The following is a 16,486-nucleotide window of genomic DNA, read 5'->3' on the forward strand; positions in this document are numbered from 1 at the left end:
TCTGCATTAAATTCTATCTGCCAAAAGTCATTCTAATGATAATACACAGATAATGCAATTATGGTTATGATATTACAGGAAGGATGCAGAAGCTTTGGAAAGGATGCAGAAGAGGTTCACCAGGATGTTGCCAGCTATGGAGGTTAAAAGCTTAACACACTTAGATTGTTGGAGGCTAAGGAGCAAACTGATAGAAATGTTTAAAAATATGACAGAGTAGACAGTCAGATTGTTTTTCCCAGGGTAGAAATGTAAAATACTATAAGACTTGCATTTAAAGTGAAGGGGGAAAGTTTAAGGAGATGTGCTGTACAAGTTATTTTACACCGAGAGTTGCAGGTGACTGGAATGGAAGTGGTGTTTAAGAGGCTGTTAGACAAATGGAATGGAGCGATATGGATCATGTTTCATTCTGCATCATATTCAGCACAGACATTGTGGGCCAAAGGAGTTGCTCTGTGTCAAAATCAAAGTACATATATGTCACTGTATACTACCTTGAGATTCATTCTCTTGCAATCATTTACATGAAAATAAATAATGATGTATAATAGAGCAGATTGTTAATGAAGATCTAATTTTGAAATAGTCACTGAAATGAATGGTGGTTATTTTTGACTTTGAAGAACTATTTCAAGGACTACCCATCATTACATTGCTTTTATATTTTTCTAGCTGGTCAGAAGAGTACATGTGGCCACAGGGAGTGTTAGTAAAACATAATAAGAATGTATACAAAGCCATGGGAAATTATAATGTGGCAATCCCTTCAGATGTTTCGCACTTCAGATTTTATGTAAGTATTGTTTAACATTTCAGGGGAATTTTCAAATTTTATGATTGTAATAACTAGCTTTGTTATCATTTGATTTTAAGAATTCTTGACATCGGAGTTTAAATATGGATTGTTATTGACTGAAATTCAAAGCTACTAAATCTAACTCGGAAGAACATTTAGTTAAATTAACATTTATTTGAAAGCATGTATTTAAGAAGTTGTTTATAACTGCATTATCTCAAAGTCATGGTCATTTAAAATGTGACTTGTGCGCTGTATGGTAATTAGTGGCTAGTAGCTGTCAGTGTGCAAATTCTGTATAGCAGTAATTCCATACATCCTGATGTTAAGTGATCTAAATTCATACTGAGATTACTAATTGCAATTGATGACATTCAGTAATTGAAAATCAAGCAAGTATTGCACATCTATGCATGTAATTGGTTTATTATTGTTGCATATACTGAAATGAGACTGAGAAGCTTTGATTATTGGCCATCCACACAGATCATTCCAGAGATAAGTTCATCAAGGTAGAAAGGGAAAAGCAATGAATGAATGCAGAAAATAATGTTACAGTCACAAAAGTGCAGTGCAACTTGATAAAAGGTGGTGCGCGGGCCATGATGAGGAAGATTGAAAGATCAACAGGTAATCTTTAAACTCTTGATCTTTCAATCCATTCAAGGGTCTTATAGCAACATAACAATCCTTGAGCCTGATGGCATGTATTTTCAAGCAATGGTACCTTCTGTCCAATCGAAGTGGGGAGAAGGGAGAATGACTGGTGTGTGGGGGTGGGGTGGAGTGCCTTTGATAATGTTGTCTGTTTTCCTGATGCAGTAGGAAGTGTAGAGAGAGTCACTGGAGGAGATGCTGATTAGAACATAGAACAGTACAGCATTCCGTGCACTAGGTTATTGAGAGAAGTGAGAGAAGAGCTTGCTGGGACTTTGACTAATATCTTCATGTCCTCTAGCCACAGGCAAAGTCCTGGAGGACTGGCAAGTAGCTAATATTGTTCCATAGTTCAAGAAGGGAACCAGGGATAGTCCTGGAAACTATAAACCAATGAGTCTCATGTCATTGGGAGGGAAGTTACTGGAGAGAATTCTTAGGACTAGGATTTATGAGAATTTGGAAAACCATGGCCTAATTAGGAAAAGCCAGCATGGCTTTGTGCTGGGGCACCAAGGTAGCACAGCAGTTAGTGCAACGCTATTGTAGTTCAGAGTGTCAGAGTTCATTTCTAATGTCATATGTAAGGAGTTTGTACATCCTTCCCATGAATGTGTGAGTTTCCTCCAGGTGCTCTGGTTTTCTACCACAGTCCAAAGACGGGTTAAGTAGTAGGGTTAATTGGTCATTGTAAATTGTCCCATGATTAGGCTAGGGTTAAATAGGTGGGTTGTGAGGCTTGTAGGGGCAGAAGGGACTATTCCGCATGGTATCTCTAAATAAATTAGATAAATAAGTCGTGATTGCAGACTGCAGAGTCTGCAGAGAGATATAGATAGGTTAGCTGAGTGGGCAAGGGTCTGGCAGATAGAGTACAATGTTGATAAATGCAAGGTCATCCACATTGGAAGGAATAATGCTGTTCATAGAAACACACATCAAAGTTGCTGGTGAACGCAGCAGGCCAGGCAGCATCTCTAGGAAGAGGTACAGTCGACGTTTCGGGCCGAGACCCTTTGTCCTGACGAAGGGTCTCGGCCCAAAACGTCAACTGTACCTCTTCCTAGAGATGCTGCCTGACCTGCTGCGTTCACCAGCAACTTTGATGTGTGTTGCTTGAATTTCCAGCATCTGCAGAATTCCTCGTGTATGCTGTTCATAGACTTCAGTTCAGCATTCAACACAATCATTCCTCAGAAACTGATTGGAAAGCTGAGCCTACTGGGCCTGAACACCTCCCTCTGCAGCTGGATCCTAGACTTCCTGACTGGGAGACCTCAGTCAGTCCGAATTGGAAGCAGCATCTCCAACACTATCACACTGACCATGGGGTCCCGCAGGGCTGCGTGCCTAGTCCACTGTTGTTCACTCTGCTGACCCACGACTGTGCTGCAACACACAGCTCGAACCACATCATCAAGTTCGCCGATAACACGACCGTGGTGGGTCTCATCAGCAAGAACGATGAGTCAGCATACGGAGAGGAGGTGCAGCAGCTAACGGACTGGTGCAGAGCCAACAACCTGTCTCTGAATGTGAACAAAACAAAAGAGATGGTTGTTGACTTCAGGAGGTCACAGAGCGACTACTCTCCGCTGTCATTGACGACTCCTCTGTAGAGATCGTTAAGAGCAGCAAATTTCTTGGTGTCCACATGGTGGAGAATCTCACCTGGTCCCTCAACACCAGCTCCATATCAAAGAAAGCCCAGCAGCGTCTCTACTTTCTGCGAAGGCTGAGAAAAGTCCATCTCCCACTCCCCATCCTCACCACATTCTACAGAGGATGTATGGAGAGCATCCTGAGCAACTGCATCACTGCCTGGTTCAGAAATTGCACCATCTTGGATCGCAAGACCCTGCAGTGGATAAGCTGAGAAGATCATCAGGGTCTCTCTTCCTGCATTACAGACTTTTACACCACACGCTGCATCCGTAAAGCAAACAGCATTATTAAGGACCCCACGCATCCCTCATACAAACTCTTCTCCCTCCTGCCATCTGGCAAAAGGTACCGAAGCATCTGGGCTCTCACAACCAGACTATGTAACAGTTTCTTCCCCCCGGCCATCAGACTCTTCAATACTCAGAGTCTGGACTGACACCAACCTGCTGCCCTCTACTGTGCCTATTGTCTTGTTTATTATTTATTGTAATGCCTGCACTGTTTTGTGGACTTTATGCAGTCCTGGGTAGGTCTGTAGTATTTGTGTTGTTTTTACATAGTTCAGTGTAGTTTTTGTATTGTTTCATGTAGCACCATGATCCTAAAAAACATCTCGTTTTTACTGTGTACTGTACCAACAGTTACAGTCGAAATGACAATAAAAAGTGACGACTTGAAAAATGAAATAGCAGATCATTATTTAACTGGCAAAAAAGTTGCAGCATGCTGCCTTGCAGAGGGACTTGGGAGTGCTTATGCATGAATCACAAAAGGTTGGTTTGCAGGTGCAACAGGCTATCAAGAAGGTAAATGTAATGTTGGCCTTCATTGCTGGAGGGATTGAATTTAAGATCAGGGAGGTTACGCTGCAACTATGCAGGGTACTGGTTTGGCTTCGCCTGGAGTACTGCGTACAGTTCTGGTCTCCTTACTTGAGGAAGGATATACTGGCTTTGGAGGTAGTGCAGAGGAGTTTCTCCAGGTTGATTCCAGAGATGAGGGGGGTTAGATTATGAGAAGAGACTCAGTCGTGTGGAACTGTACTCACTGGAATTCAGAAGAATGAGAGGAGATCTTATAGAAACGTGTAAAATTATGAAAGGGATAGATAAGATCACAATCAATGGGCCTGCAGTTGAGGGTGAATAGTTTCAAGTTCCTAGGTATGTACATCACCGATGTTTTCACCTGGACTGTACACACCAGCTTTGTGGCAAAAGATGCACAACAGCATCTCTTCAACCTCAGGTGACTGAAGAAGTTCGGCATGCGCCCCCAAATCCTCAAGTCCTTCTACAGGGGCATCATTGAGAGCATCCTGACTGGCTGTATCACCACCTGATGTGAGAACTGCACCAACCTTGATCGCTAGGCACTGCAGAGAGTGGTATGGACAGCCCAGGGCATCTGTGGATGTGAACTTCCCTCCATTGAGGATATTTATCACAGCAGGTGTAGAAAGAAGGCCTGGAAGATCATCAGGGACACCAGTCACCCCAACCGTAAACTGTTTCAGCTACTTCCGCCTGGTAAATGCTACTGCAGCATTAAAGCAAAGACCAACAGGCTACGGAACAGCTTCTTCCTATAAGCTATTAGACTTGTAAATTCACATGTCTGTACATTGCAGCGGAGTCATGATGCAAAGATTTTTACTCCCTCATGTTGTGGGATCGATGTAAGATTTAAATAAATTCTGGGCCGGCTGGTAGCGCAATGACATTGGCGGAGGTTCCCGGGTTCGAAACCAGTTGGGTCCGCTCCCCAGTATGCTTTCCCTCTGTGCCGGGTTGAGTGTCGAGATCGCAATTCGACCTCGTAAAATAAAGGGAAAAATACTGCAAAAATCTCTGTGTGCGGAGTGGTGTGCCACTCAGTCAGTCAGTCTGTCTCTCTCTCTTCCCTCTCTCCCCCCCCTCTCCCCCCTTTCCCCCCTCTCCCCCCCTCCCCCCTCTCTCCCCTCTCTCCCCTCTCTCCCCTCTCCCCCTCTCCCCCCTCTCTCCCCCTCTCTCCCCCTCTCTCCCCCTCTCCCCCCTCTCTCCCCCCTCTCCCCCCTCTCCCCCTCTCCCCCTCTCCCCCCTCCCCCTCTCCCCCCTCTCCCCCCTCTCCCCCCTCTCCCCCCTCTCCCCCCTCTCCCCCTCTCTCCTCTCCCCTCTCCCCCCTCTCCCCCCTCTCCCCCTCCCCCTCTCCCCCCTCTCCCCCTCTCCCTCCCCCTCCCCCCTCTCCCCCTCTCCCCCCTCCCCATCTCCCTCTCTCTCTCTTTCTCGCGCTCGCTCTCTCTCTCTCTCTCTCCCTCCCTCCCTCCCTCCCTCCCCCCCCCCACCTTGTAAAAGCCATGAAAAAGACATCATCTGGATGCACGCACGCAGGCACACGCCAAAAAAAAAGATTTAAATAAATTCTACGTGGGCCGGCTGGTGGTGCAATGACATCAGTGCCAGACTCTGGAATGAAGGTTCCCAGGTTCGAACCCAGTCGGGGCCGCTCCCAAGTACGCTTTCCATCTGTGCTGGGTTGAGTGTCGGGATCGCAACTTGACCTCACAAAATAAACGGAAAAAGTACTGGGAAATGTCTGTGTGAGGAGTGTCGTGCCACACAGTCCCTCTCTCGCTCCACGTCTTGTAAAGGCATGAAAAAGACATCGTCCCGCCAACATCGCACACGCAGATGCACGCGACTAGAACTAGGAGACATAGTCTCAAGATTCAGGGGAGTAGATTTAGGACGGAGATGAGGAGGAACTGCTTTTCCCAGAGAGAAGAGAATCTGTGGAATTCTCTGCCCAATGAAGCAGTGGAGACTACCTCAACAAATGTACCTAAGACAGGGTTGGATAGATATTTGCATAGTAGAGGAAGTAAGGGTTATGGGGAAATGGCAGGTAGGTGGACTGAGCTGGCTTGTCACAGAAGACAGAAGGTCGTGGTCAGAGGGAACTTCACATATTTCTCAATCTGGTCAGCTGGTGATATTGGTGTGATCGTAATTGGGTGAATGTGTTTCTGTCCCTTTTTGAACTACAGGGCCAAAGTTAATATCGAAGTTGTATTCTTGAGACATGGGACAGTAGATACTTGAATCTGGAGCAAAACAACAAAACTGTTGGAGAAAACTAGTGAGTAAGCAGCATCTATGGAGGCAAAAGAATAGTCAACGTAATCAGATCAGAAATGATGCTGCTTGACTCACTGATCCTCTAGAAGTTTATGCTTTGATTTTTGTTTTTAAGTTTCTTTTTATTATATCTTGCAATATTTCTGTTGATTTTATGTCCATGTTGCATGCTGGAAGGTTTAATCATGATGGTATAAACAGAATTAAGCCATTCAGCCCATCAAATCTGCTCCATCATTCAATCATTGTTTTTTTTAAACAACCCCATACTCCTGTTTTCTCCCTGTAACCCCTTTGCCCATCAAGAAAGTCCTAGATAGAGTGGACATGCAGAGGATGTTTACAATCGTGAAAGAGTGTAGGACCAGAGGGCATAGCCTCAGAATACAAGGATATCCCTTTAGAACAGATATGAGGAGGAATTTATTTAGCCAGAGGGTGGTGAATCTGTGTAATTCATTGCCACAGAGGGGTGCGGAGGCACAGTTGATAGGTTCTTGATTAGTAAAGGTTGCAGGGAGAAGACGGGAGAATGGGAGTGAGAGGGAAACTAGATCATCCATGATTGAATGGTGGAGCAGACTTGATGGGCCCAATGACCTAATTCTGCTCTTATGTCTTTTGATCTTGTTAATCTCTGCCTTAATACACCCAAAGACTTATACACACCCCTCTGTGGCAAGAAGTTCCACAGATTCACCACCCTCTGGCTGAAGAAATTTCTTCCCATCTCAGTTTTAAAAAAGTGTCCCTATATTTAGACCCTATGTTTGTGCATCTGAACTCTCCTAGCAATGTCAATATCCTCTCTGCATCCATCCTATCCAGGCCATTTAGGTTTTAATGAAATTCCACTCTCTTCCCCCTCCCCCCCCCATTCTCCTGAATTTCTTAAGACATCAAACACTCCTCATATGTTACATCCTCCATTCCTGGGATCATTCTTGTAAACATCTTCTAAACCCTCTCCAGTTTCAAAACATCTTCTTGGATATGGGGCCCAAAGATTGTATACAATATTCTAAATGTGATTAGACCAACACGTAATAAAGTCTCAACACTACGTCCTTGCTTAATGTTCAGGTCCTTTCAATATGAATGGTACATTGCATGTGCTTCATTTACTCTCACTTTAACGTTTAAGTTAAACTTAAGATACTCCTGAACTACGACTCCCAAGTCCTTTTGTAGCCCTGATTTCTGAATTCTCCCCATTTAAAAAAAAAAGTCTGCACCTATAATTGTACTACCAAAGTGCATAATCCCACACTTTTTTACGCTGTATTCCATCTGCCACTTCTTTGCCCAGTCTCCCAATCTGACCAAGCCCTTCTGAAAACTCCCTGCCCTCGTGTTACTCGCTACTTGTCCCTACGCTATCTTGGTATTGCGTGCAAACTTGCTGCAATGTAATGTATACAGGGAAAAGTTGCAGTCCTAACACTGGCCCCTGTAGAACTCCAAAAGTCACTGGCGCCATACTGACAAGAACCCCTTCATATCCAGTCTCTGCCTTTTACCAGTCAACGAAATTTCTATCCATGCTAGTACCTTGGCTCTAGCACCATGGGCTGTTATTTTCTGTAGCAGCCTCGTGCTTTGTGTGCAGCACCTTCCCAAAAGCCGCCTGCAAAATCAAATAAATAATGTCCACCAACTCATTTTTGATTAACCTCCTTGTTACATCCTCAAAGAATTCCAACAGATATGTCAGGCAAGGTCTTCCCTGGATAAATTTGGGTGAAGTCAGCAAGGTTTTATCATGTATTTCCAAATACTCCAAGTTTTCATTGTTAATCATGGCCTCTTAGTGACTGCTTCCAAATGATATCTTCATTCTGAGATGTAACTCGCTGGGGTTTAGAAGAATGCGGAGGATCTCATTGAAACGTACCAAATGTTGAAACCACTAGATAGGGTGGATGTGGAGCACATGTTTCCAATGGTGGGGGTATACAGAACTGGAAGGCACAGCCTCAGAATTGAGAGGCAACCTTTTAAAACAGGTAAGGAGGAATTTTTTTAGCCAGAGAGTAGTAAATCTGTGGAAATCTCTGCCATAGACTGCAGTGGAGGCCAAGTCCATGCATATATTTAAAGCAGAAGTTGATCATTTCCTGCTTGGTCAGGGCATGAAAGGTATGGTGAGAAGGCAGGTGTATGGAGTTGAGTGGAATCTAGGATCAGCCTTGTTGGAACGGAGGAGCAGACTCGGTGGGCTGAAAGGACTAATTCTGTTCCTGTGCCTTCTGGTCTAAGGTAGGAGAATGCTGTAGAAAGGGATAATCGATCAGCTGTCATGGAATAGCAGAGCAGACTCAATGGAATGAATGGCCTAGTTCTGCTCCTATGTCTTATGGAAGCCTATAGTATGATTGAAGTTTACTGTACACCTGACTTTTTGTCAAATTTTGTTGTGTTTTTATCTCTTTGCAGTTTTTCTTCAATAAACCATTGAGGATCCTGAATATCCTTATAATTATAGAAGGACTCGTCATCCTCTATCAGTTGTACTCGTTAATACGTTCTGAAAAGTGGCATCAAACAGTATCGCTGGCGTTGATTCTCTTCAGTAATTATTATGCCTTCTTTAAGCTACTGCGAGACAGAATAGTCCTGGGAAAAGCGTATTCATATTCTGCAAGTGGGAATTCAGACAGTAAAGTCAACTAGATATTTTGTCACGTATCCCCCAATATTTGTTAAAATGATTAAGCTTTGTATTTTTTGTTACTGTTGTTTTCATGTAACTTGCATTAAAATATTTTTATATGTCAAATAGCCATTATGCATTGTTTTTCATGTTTGATGTTTGTAAGATTCCAGCATTGACCTTGGTAAATGAAAATTTTTAAAAACTGCTGATGTTGGAAAACCTGAAGTAAACACACACAATGCTAGAACCACTCAAGTCAGGTACCATTAAGCGATGCTGTCTTTCCGCGATGCTACCTGACCACTAGAACCCCCCAAGAGTTGAAAGCATTTCAGTTACTTATGACCTAGCCATAGTTACTCCGACACAGATGACCTTACAAATTTCACAGACACCTTGTGGCTCATGTCTGAGGTGGTGGGGCCACAGTCTGACATAGACCTTACGCACAAGTCACTCTTTACCATATCAGTCCCAGGGTATGTCTTGGTAACACACCAAAGGAGTAAAGGGACAGTATACATATTGAAAGGAGTTCCCCTCGATGTCCTCAGCACTAACTCCAGGTACCGTGGAGTTTTATGACACCACATACAAGTAAACGTGATGATTACCACCTCCTGGCCTTCAATATTGAGCAGCACTAGAGGAAAAAAAGCATGAATAGGGAGGTCTGCCACTAGTACAAGAAAATCTGCAGATGCTGGAAATCCAAAGCAACACACTCAAAATGCTGGAGGAACTCAGCAGGCCAGGCAGCATCTATAGAAAAGAGTAAACAGTCTTGATGAAAGAGTAAACAGTCCAGTCTCAGCCCAAAATGTCGACTGTTTACTCTTTAACATTGAGGCTGCCTGGTCTGCTGAGTTCCTCCAGCAATTGTGTGTGTTGCTTTTGTCTGCCACTAGTGTATATTCTTTATAAAACAGTATTGTGTAGTAAGGCTATTTGGCCCACATTGTCATGCTGACCTATATAAACCAAATCCCAATCAATCTAACCCTTCCCTCCTGCACAGTTCATATAGCCCTTCATCTTTATTGCATTCACGTGCCTAAGGGTCTCTTGTATGTCCCTATTGTATCAGCTTCTATCACCACCCCCAGCAGTGCATTCAGACACCCACCACCTTCTGTATGTTAAAAAAAACATAATAACACTGACCTCTCCCATAAACTTTTCTCCAATCTTCTTAAACAAATGCTGTTGTCCATTTGACTGCACCACCATTGACCGAGTGAGTCTCCTGCAGTGCAGAACTATCAGATGAGATCTGGGGCAGATAATGAGCAAGCCAATAACGCATAAACAGACCCTCACCCTCTTGAACTGAGCTGATCGATGCAATTATCCATAAGAATAGCCATTGTTCAGTCCTTGTGAAACAAATTTCTGCCTTCATACCAAAGGTGTTTTCTGTTACTGGATTGACACAGGGCAGAGCTCAATATCTGACAACCATGAGTAACTGTCAGTCGTCAGCAGTAGTACTAATGCACGTCTCAGCAACCTGCAACCGCATGTCTCATCAAATCTATTTTCTGTTTACAAAAGGCAGGTCAAATCCAATTTGGGTAATTTTTGCTAAATCTGTCTGCTTTTTGATGAGAGTAATAGAAGATGCTGTTCACAGGTGGTGTGGAGCGATATTTGTACAACAATATTCTGCTGAATGATACCAAGTTTGAATTTTGCCAGGACTGATTAGCTTCAGAGCATGAGAGTTTTAGTCTCTCATGAACCAAAGTATGAAGTATGAACCAAAAATCTATCAAAGTGTAATTAGATTGAATATGGTATCAAGTTGCTTGATAAAACTTAACCAAGCTGGTGGCGTAGTGGCATCAGCATCAGACTTCAAGGTGAGTGGTCCTGCGTATGAATCCAGCCGGCTTGCACGCTTTCCATTAGTGCTAGGTTGAGCATTCAGCTAGCAACTCAGCCTCATTTAAAAAAAACAGACAAATGCTAAAGAGACTGCAAGATTGCCGCCCAATGTGTCAAAAGGCACAGAGAGGAACAACAATAACAATAATCTCAACTAAGCCAGCTGCTAAGGTACAATAGCTTCAAGTGTAGAGCAGAGGATGTGGTTGGGATATCTGTTGATGATTGGTTCATTTCCTGATATTTAGAGCTTTTCCATCATTTACAAGGCATATCAGGGGTATAATGGACTTTTCTCCACACTTTTATGCAAGATCCCTACAAACAACACTTAAAAAGTGCAACACCACCCAGGATAAAACACCCTACTAACCATCCTCAGTTCATTGCTTCCATCATGGTGACTATGGTATAAAAGCACTGCAGTTGCTATGGCAATGCCTTTCAAGCCTGAAGCCTCTATTATCAAGAAGGAGAAGTGCAGGGGATTGCTACTAGGGCATCACAGTTGCAAGTGATTCGTGCTCTTGAGATGGGTAGAGCCATTGGCTTGTGGATTTTGAGCAAAAGCTTAGAAAAAGTGAGTGGGGCAAAGAGGCTTTGATGAGAAGAAGTGGAGGCTAAGGTAGGTTTCTGGCCTGTTTCCTCCTTTATTACTGTCATAACTAATATTGTGAGAATGTGTCTAGGGTCAGTGGTATGTTCTTCATGTCAGATGTAGGAGTTCTGGGAGACCTCCAGTCTTCCTGGTAACTACAACTGCATGAAGTACATCCAGCTACAGCTCTTTACAGACCATGTCTTCGAACTGGAACTGTAGCTCATATAGGAGAATGAGGAGGTGATAGATAAGAGCTGCAGAGAGCTAGTTTCCCCTAAGTTGCAGCCAGGATCTTTCCTGGGGAAGGTATGATCTGTGCAAAAAGGATGGGTTACACCTGAACCAGAGGGGGACCAATATCCTTGTGGGAAAGTTTGCTAAAGCTTTTGGGGAGGGTTTAACCAAGTTTGGCAGGGCAGTGGAAACCAGAGTGACAAGGCAGAGGATGGGACAGTTGGTGTGAAGATGGATGCAATGTGTAGAAATACTGTGAGGAAGCATAGGCAGTTGATCTGTCAAAATGGGTTGAAGTATCAGGAACAAAGGTGATGAACTGAGAGCATGAGTCAGTACATGGAATTACAACTTTGTGGCCATTAGAGTCTCAGCTGTCGCAAGAGTAGGAATGGCTGCTGGTTGTTCTGGGCTTAAATGTTTCATAATGGAGGTAAAAGAGGTGGGAGAGTGGCATTGCTAATCAGGGATCGTATCCCTACTGCAGAGAGGAAGGATGTTGTGGAGGGATTGTCTGCTGAATTAACGTGGATGGCAGTCAGAAACAGGAAGGAGGCAACTGCTCTAATGGGGATATTCTATGCACCTTCCCGCCCATACAACAGAGACAATGAGGAACAGATTGGAAGGCAGGTTTTGGACGGTACAAAATAGAACAGTGTTGTCATAGGTGATTTAAATTTCCCTACTATGACTGGTACCTCCTTAGTGCAAAAGGTTTAGATGGGACAGAATTCGTTAGATGTGTCCAGGATGTAGACAGGCTGACGAGATGAGTAGCCAGACTGGATCTGGGACTCAGCAATGAATCAGGTCAGGTATCAGATCTCTCAGGTTAGTATTTGGGAGACAGAGACCACTACTCTCTGACCTATAGCATAGTCTTAGACAGGGACAAGAGCAGAAAATATGGGAAAACATTTAATTGAGGAAGGGTGAATATTAATGCTATTATGCAGGAAGGGCTGTAGAGAGTTACAGAGTAGCCAGGATGGGGATGAATGGCCTTAGGGGGTAAATAGGTACATGACATATAGAATGAGGAAATCCCAAGGCATTCGCACGTATGACTAAAGTGGGAGTAGGACTGAACAGGGTTAGAAGAGGAAATGTTCCTGGAGAAGGAGGAGGAAGGGAAGGTCCTTAATGAATACTTTGTTTCATTTGTCACCAGTAAGAGGGACCTTGACAAAAGTGAGCATCACACAGAACAGGCTGATATGCTAGAACATGGTGATGTTAAGAAAGTGGAAGTGCTGGAACTTTAGAAAACATTATGATAGATAAATCCCCAGGACCAGATTGAATATGCCCCAGGTTCCTTTGCGACATGGGGGAAGAGATTATTGTGCCTTTAACGATGATCTTTGTGACCTCACTGGCCACATGAGTAGTACCAGAAGATTGGAGGGTGGCAAATATGGCTCCTTTGTTCAAGTAGGGGAGTAGGGATAACCTGGGGAATAAAAGACCAGACTTCAGTGGTGGGCAATTTATTGGAGAGGATTCTTAGAAACAGGATTTATTTGAAGAAGCGTAGTCTGATTAGGGTTAGTTGGCATGGCTTTGTGAAGGATTGACAAAGCTGCACATTGATGAAGGTAGAGCAGCGGATGTATATATGGATTTTAGTAAGGTGTTTAATAAGGTTCGCTGTGGTAGCTTCATTCAAAAAGTCTGGAGGCATGGGATCAAGGGAAATTTGGCTGTGTGGTTTCGGAATTGGCTTGCCCACAGAAGGCAGATGGTAGTTGTAGATGGAGTGTATTCTGCCGGGAGTGTTCTAGGGCACCTGCTTTTTGTGATTTTTAAAAAATATATATAAATGACTTGGATGAGGAAGTGGAAGGGTGGCTTGGTAAGTTGGTGGAGTTGTGGACAGTGTAGAAGTCGGAACATTGACAGGATGCAGAGCTGGGCTGCGAAGAGGCAGATGGAATTCTTTCTGGAGAAAGTGAAGTGATTCACTTAGGAAAGTCAAATTTGAAGGCAGAAAACAGGGTCAATGGCAGAATTCTTAACAGTTTAGAGGAACAGAGGGATCTTGGGTCAACATCCATAGATCCTTCAATGGTATCGCGAAAGTTGATCTGTATGTTAAGGGGTATGGTGTACTGGTTTTCTTTAGTGGGGGATTGAGTTAAAAAGCAGCAAGGTAATGTACACACAAGGAATTCTGCAGATGCTGGAAATTCAAGCAACACACATCAAAGTTGCTGGTGAATGCAGCAGGCCAGGCAGCATCTCTAGGAAGAGGTACAGTCGAGGTTTCAGGCCGAGACCCTTCGTCAGTATAACGTGTTATACAAGGTTTCCCATGGTAGGCTCATGCCGAAGTTCAGGAGACATAGGATCCAAGGAAACTTGACCTGTCCACAGAAGGCAGAGGCTGGTCGTAGATGGTGCACGTTCTGCCTGGAGGTCAGTGGTGTTCAGCAGGGATCTGTTCTGGGACATCTGCTCTTTGTGATTTTTATAAATCATTTATTTGGATGAGGAGGCGGAAGTGTGAGTTAGTAAGTTTGCAATGACACAATGGTTGGTGGAGCTGTAGATAATGTAGAGCATTGTTGTACTTTACAACGGGACTTTGATAGGATACAGAGCTGGGCTGAGAAGTGGCAGATGGAATTCAACCCAGAAAAGTGTGAAGTGATTCCCCTTCACGTTTTCTACCAGTTTGTTGTCGCCTGTACAATCTCCTATGTGGTGGTGTGCTGGGGCAATGGCATCAACATGGGCAATGCCAACAGGCTCAATAAACTGATTAGAAAGACTGGCTCTGTTATAGGAGTCAAACTGGACACACTGGAGACTGGTAGAACAAAGGACCCTGTGGAAAATCCTGGCAAATCTGGACAATGTTTCTCACCCTCTGCATGCCACCTTGACTGAACAGAGGAGCACTTTCAGTGACAGACTAAGACAACTGTGCTACCTATATGAATTTTCTTACCCTCGGCCATTAGGCTCTATAATGAGTCAACTTATAGCCAGGGAAGCGATGACCCCCTCATGTTAGAGTGTTTAAAGTAACTTTTTAAAAATTCTTTCCTACTATTTTTCTAATATTTGTATATCTGTGCTCTTGTAATGCTACTGTGACACTGTAATTTCCTTTGGGATCAATAACGTATCTATCTATCTACCTATTTAATCTATCTATTCCATCTATCTAATTTATCTATCCACCATTCTCCCCTGCCATTTGACTTTCTCCTTTATTGAACAAGGGGCTCACATTGTCTATTTTTTAGTCTTCTGGTACCCTCCCAGAATTTAGCAAGTTATGAAAATTTTAATCTAATGGGTACACTGTAAACCGAGTGTGAGGTAATGCATTTTGGAAACTCAGACCGGTGTAGGACTTAGACTATGGATGGTAGGGTACGAGGGAATATAATGGTGCTGAGGAATCTAGGAATTCAAGTTTGTTGAAAGCAGTGTCACAAGTAGACAGGGTGGGGAAAAGGTGTTTGGCACACTAGCCATTGTCAGTCAGGGAGTTGTATAAGTTTTTGGTGATGCTGCACTTGGTGAAAAGCTGCCCAACACAGTGTTTTAACCATCTTTTTTTTATCTCTGCTTCAGGATCTCTGGACATTAGGTCCCCAATATATTATTTACACTGTTCTTATCCAGTGTTCTTGTGTCTTGGGGGTAAAGTCTCTGGCTGTTCATTCAATTTGTGCATCTTATCATCTTGTACACCTCTTTCAAGTCAGGACGAAGGGTCTTGGCCTGAAACGTCGACTGTACCTCTTCCTAGAGATGCTGCCTGACTTGCTGTGTTCACCAGCAACTTTTATGTGTGTTGCTTGAAATTCCAGCACCTGCAGATTTCCTCGTGTTTCTCTTTCTAAAATGTTGTTTTAGAAAGAGAAACCTGGCACTCAACATCAGTAAGATGAAAGAGCTGATTGTGGACTTCAGGAAGGGTAAGACAAAGGAACCACATATCAATCCTCAGAAAAGTCAAGAGAGTGAGCAGCTTCAAGTTCCTGGGTGTCAAGATCTCTGAGGATCTAATCTGGTCCCAACACATTGATGTAGTCATAAAGAAGGCAAGACAGCGGCTATACTTTATTAGGAGATTGAAGAGATTTGGCATGTCAACAAATACACTCAAAAACTTCTATAATTGTACCATGGAGAGCATTCTGACAGGCTGCATCACTGTCTGGTATGGAGGGGTTACTGCACAGGACCAAAAGAAGCTGCAGAAGGTTATAATCTAGTCAGTTCCATCTTGGGAACTAGCCTACAAATTACCCAGGATATCTTCAGGGAGTGGTGTCTCAGAAAGGCAGCATCCATTATTAAGGACCTCCAGCACCCAGGGCATGCCCTTTACTCACTGTTACCATCAGGCAGGAGGTACAGAAGCCTGAAGGCACACACTCAGCGATTCAGGAACAGCTTCTTCCCCTCTGCCATCCGATTCCTGAACGGACTTTGAATCTTTGGACTCTACCTCACTTTTTTAAATATACAATATTTCTGTTTTTTGCACAATTTTTAATAATCTATTCAATATATGCAATTGATTTGTTTATTATTAGGTTTTATTTTATTTATTATTATTTTTTCTTTCTGCTTGATTATGTATTGCATTGAATTGCTGCTGCTGCTGCTGCTAAGTAATTTCACGTCATATGCAGGTGATAATAAATCTGATTCTGACTCTTTATTTCTCTGCTAAATAAATAAAGGGAAATGGCACTTGAGGTAGAATTACTCTTGGAACTAAAAGGGGATGATTGTTATAACTCATGTTCATCATTCTCCATTCTCTGCTTTCCACCTGATTACCTATACTGTTTATTGATCTTTGGCCTGGCATTTTAACAAGGATTGTCCACAGTCCAAAT

The 16,486-nt window shown here is 43.4% G+C and overlaps 1 protein-coding gene across 2 annotated transcripts in view; it reads left to right on the forward strand.

Annotated features, from left to right (window-relative positions):
• The window catches only part of tmem39b (transmembrane protein 39B), an 80,144-nt gene extending 71,144 nt beyond the window's left edge, over window positions 1–9,000 (forward strand). For both annotated transcript variants that reach the window (XM_063035094.1, XM_063035096.1), the window contains 2 exons: window positions 676–796; window positions 8,674–9,000. In XM_063035094.1, the coding sequence (XP_062891164.1) occupies window positions 676–796; window positions 8,674–8,910 (358 nt within the window). In that variant the 3' untranslated portion in view covers window positions 8,911–9,000. The remainder of the gene's footprint in view (window positions 1–675; window positions 797–8,673) is intronic.
• The last annotated feature ends 7,486 nt before the right edge of the window (window positions 9,001–16,486 follow it).

This window comes from Mobula hypostoma, chromosome 28, assembly GCF_963921235.1.
Source record: "Mobula hypostoma chromosome 28, sMobHyp1.1, whole genome shotgun sequence".
In the NCBI taxonomy this organism is placed as follows: domain Eukaryota; kingdom Metazoa; phylum Chordata; class Chondrichthyes; order Myliobatiformes; family Myliobatidae; genus Mobula; species Mobula hypostoma.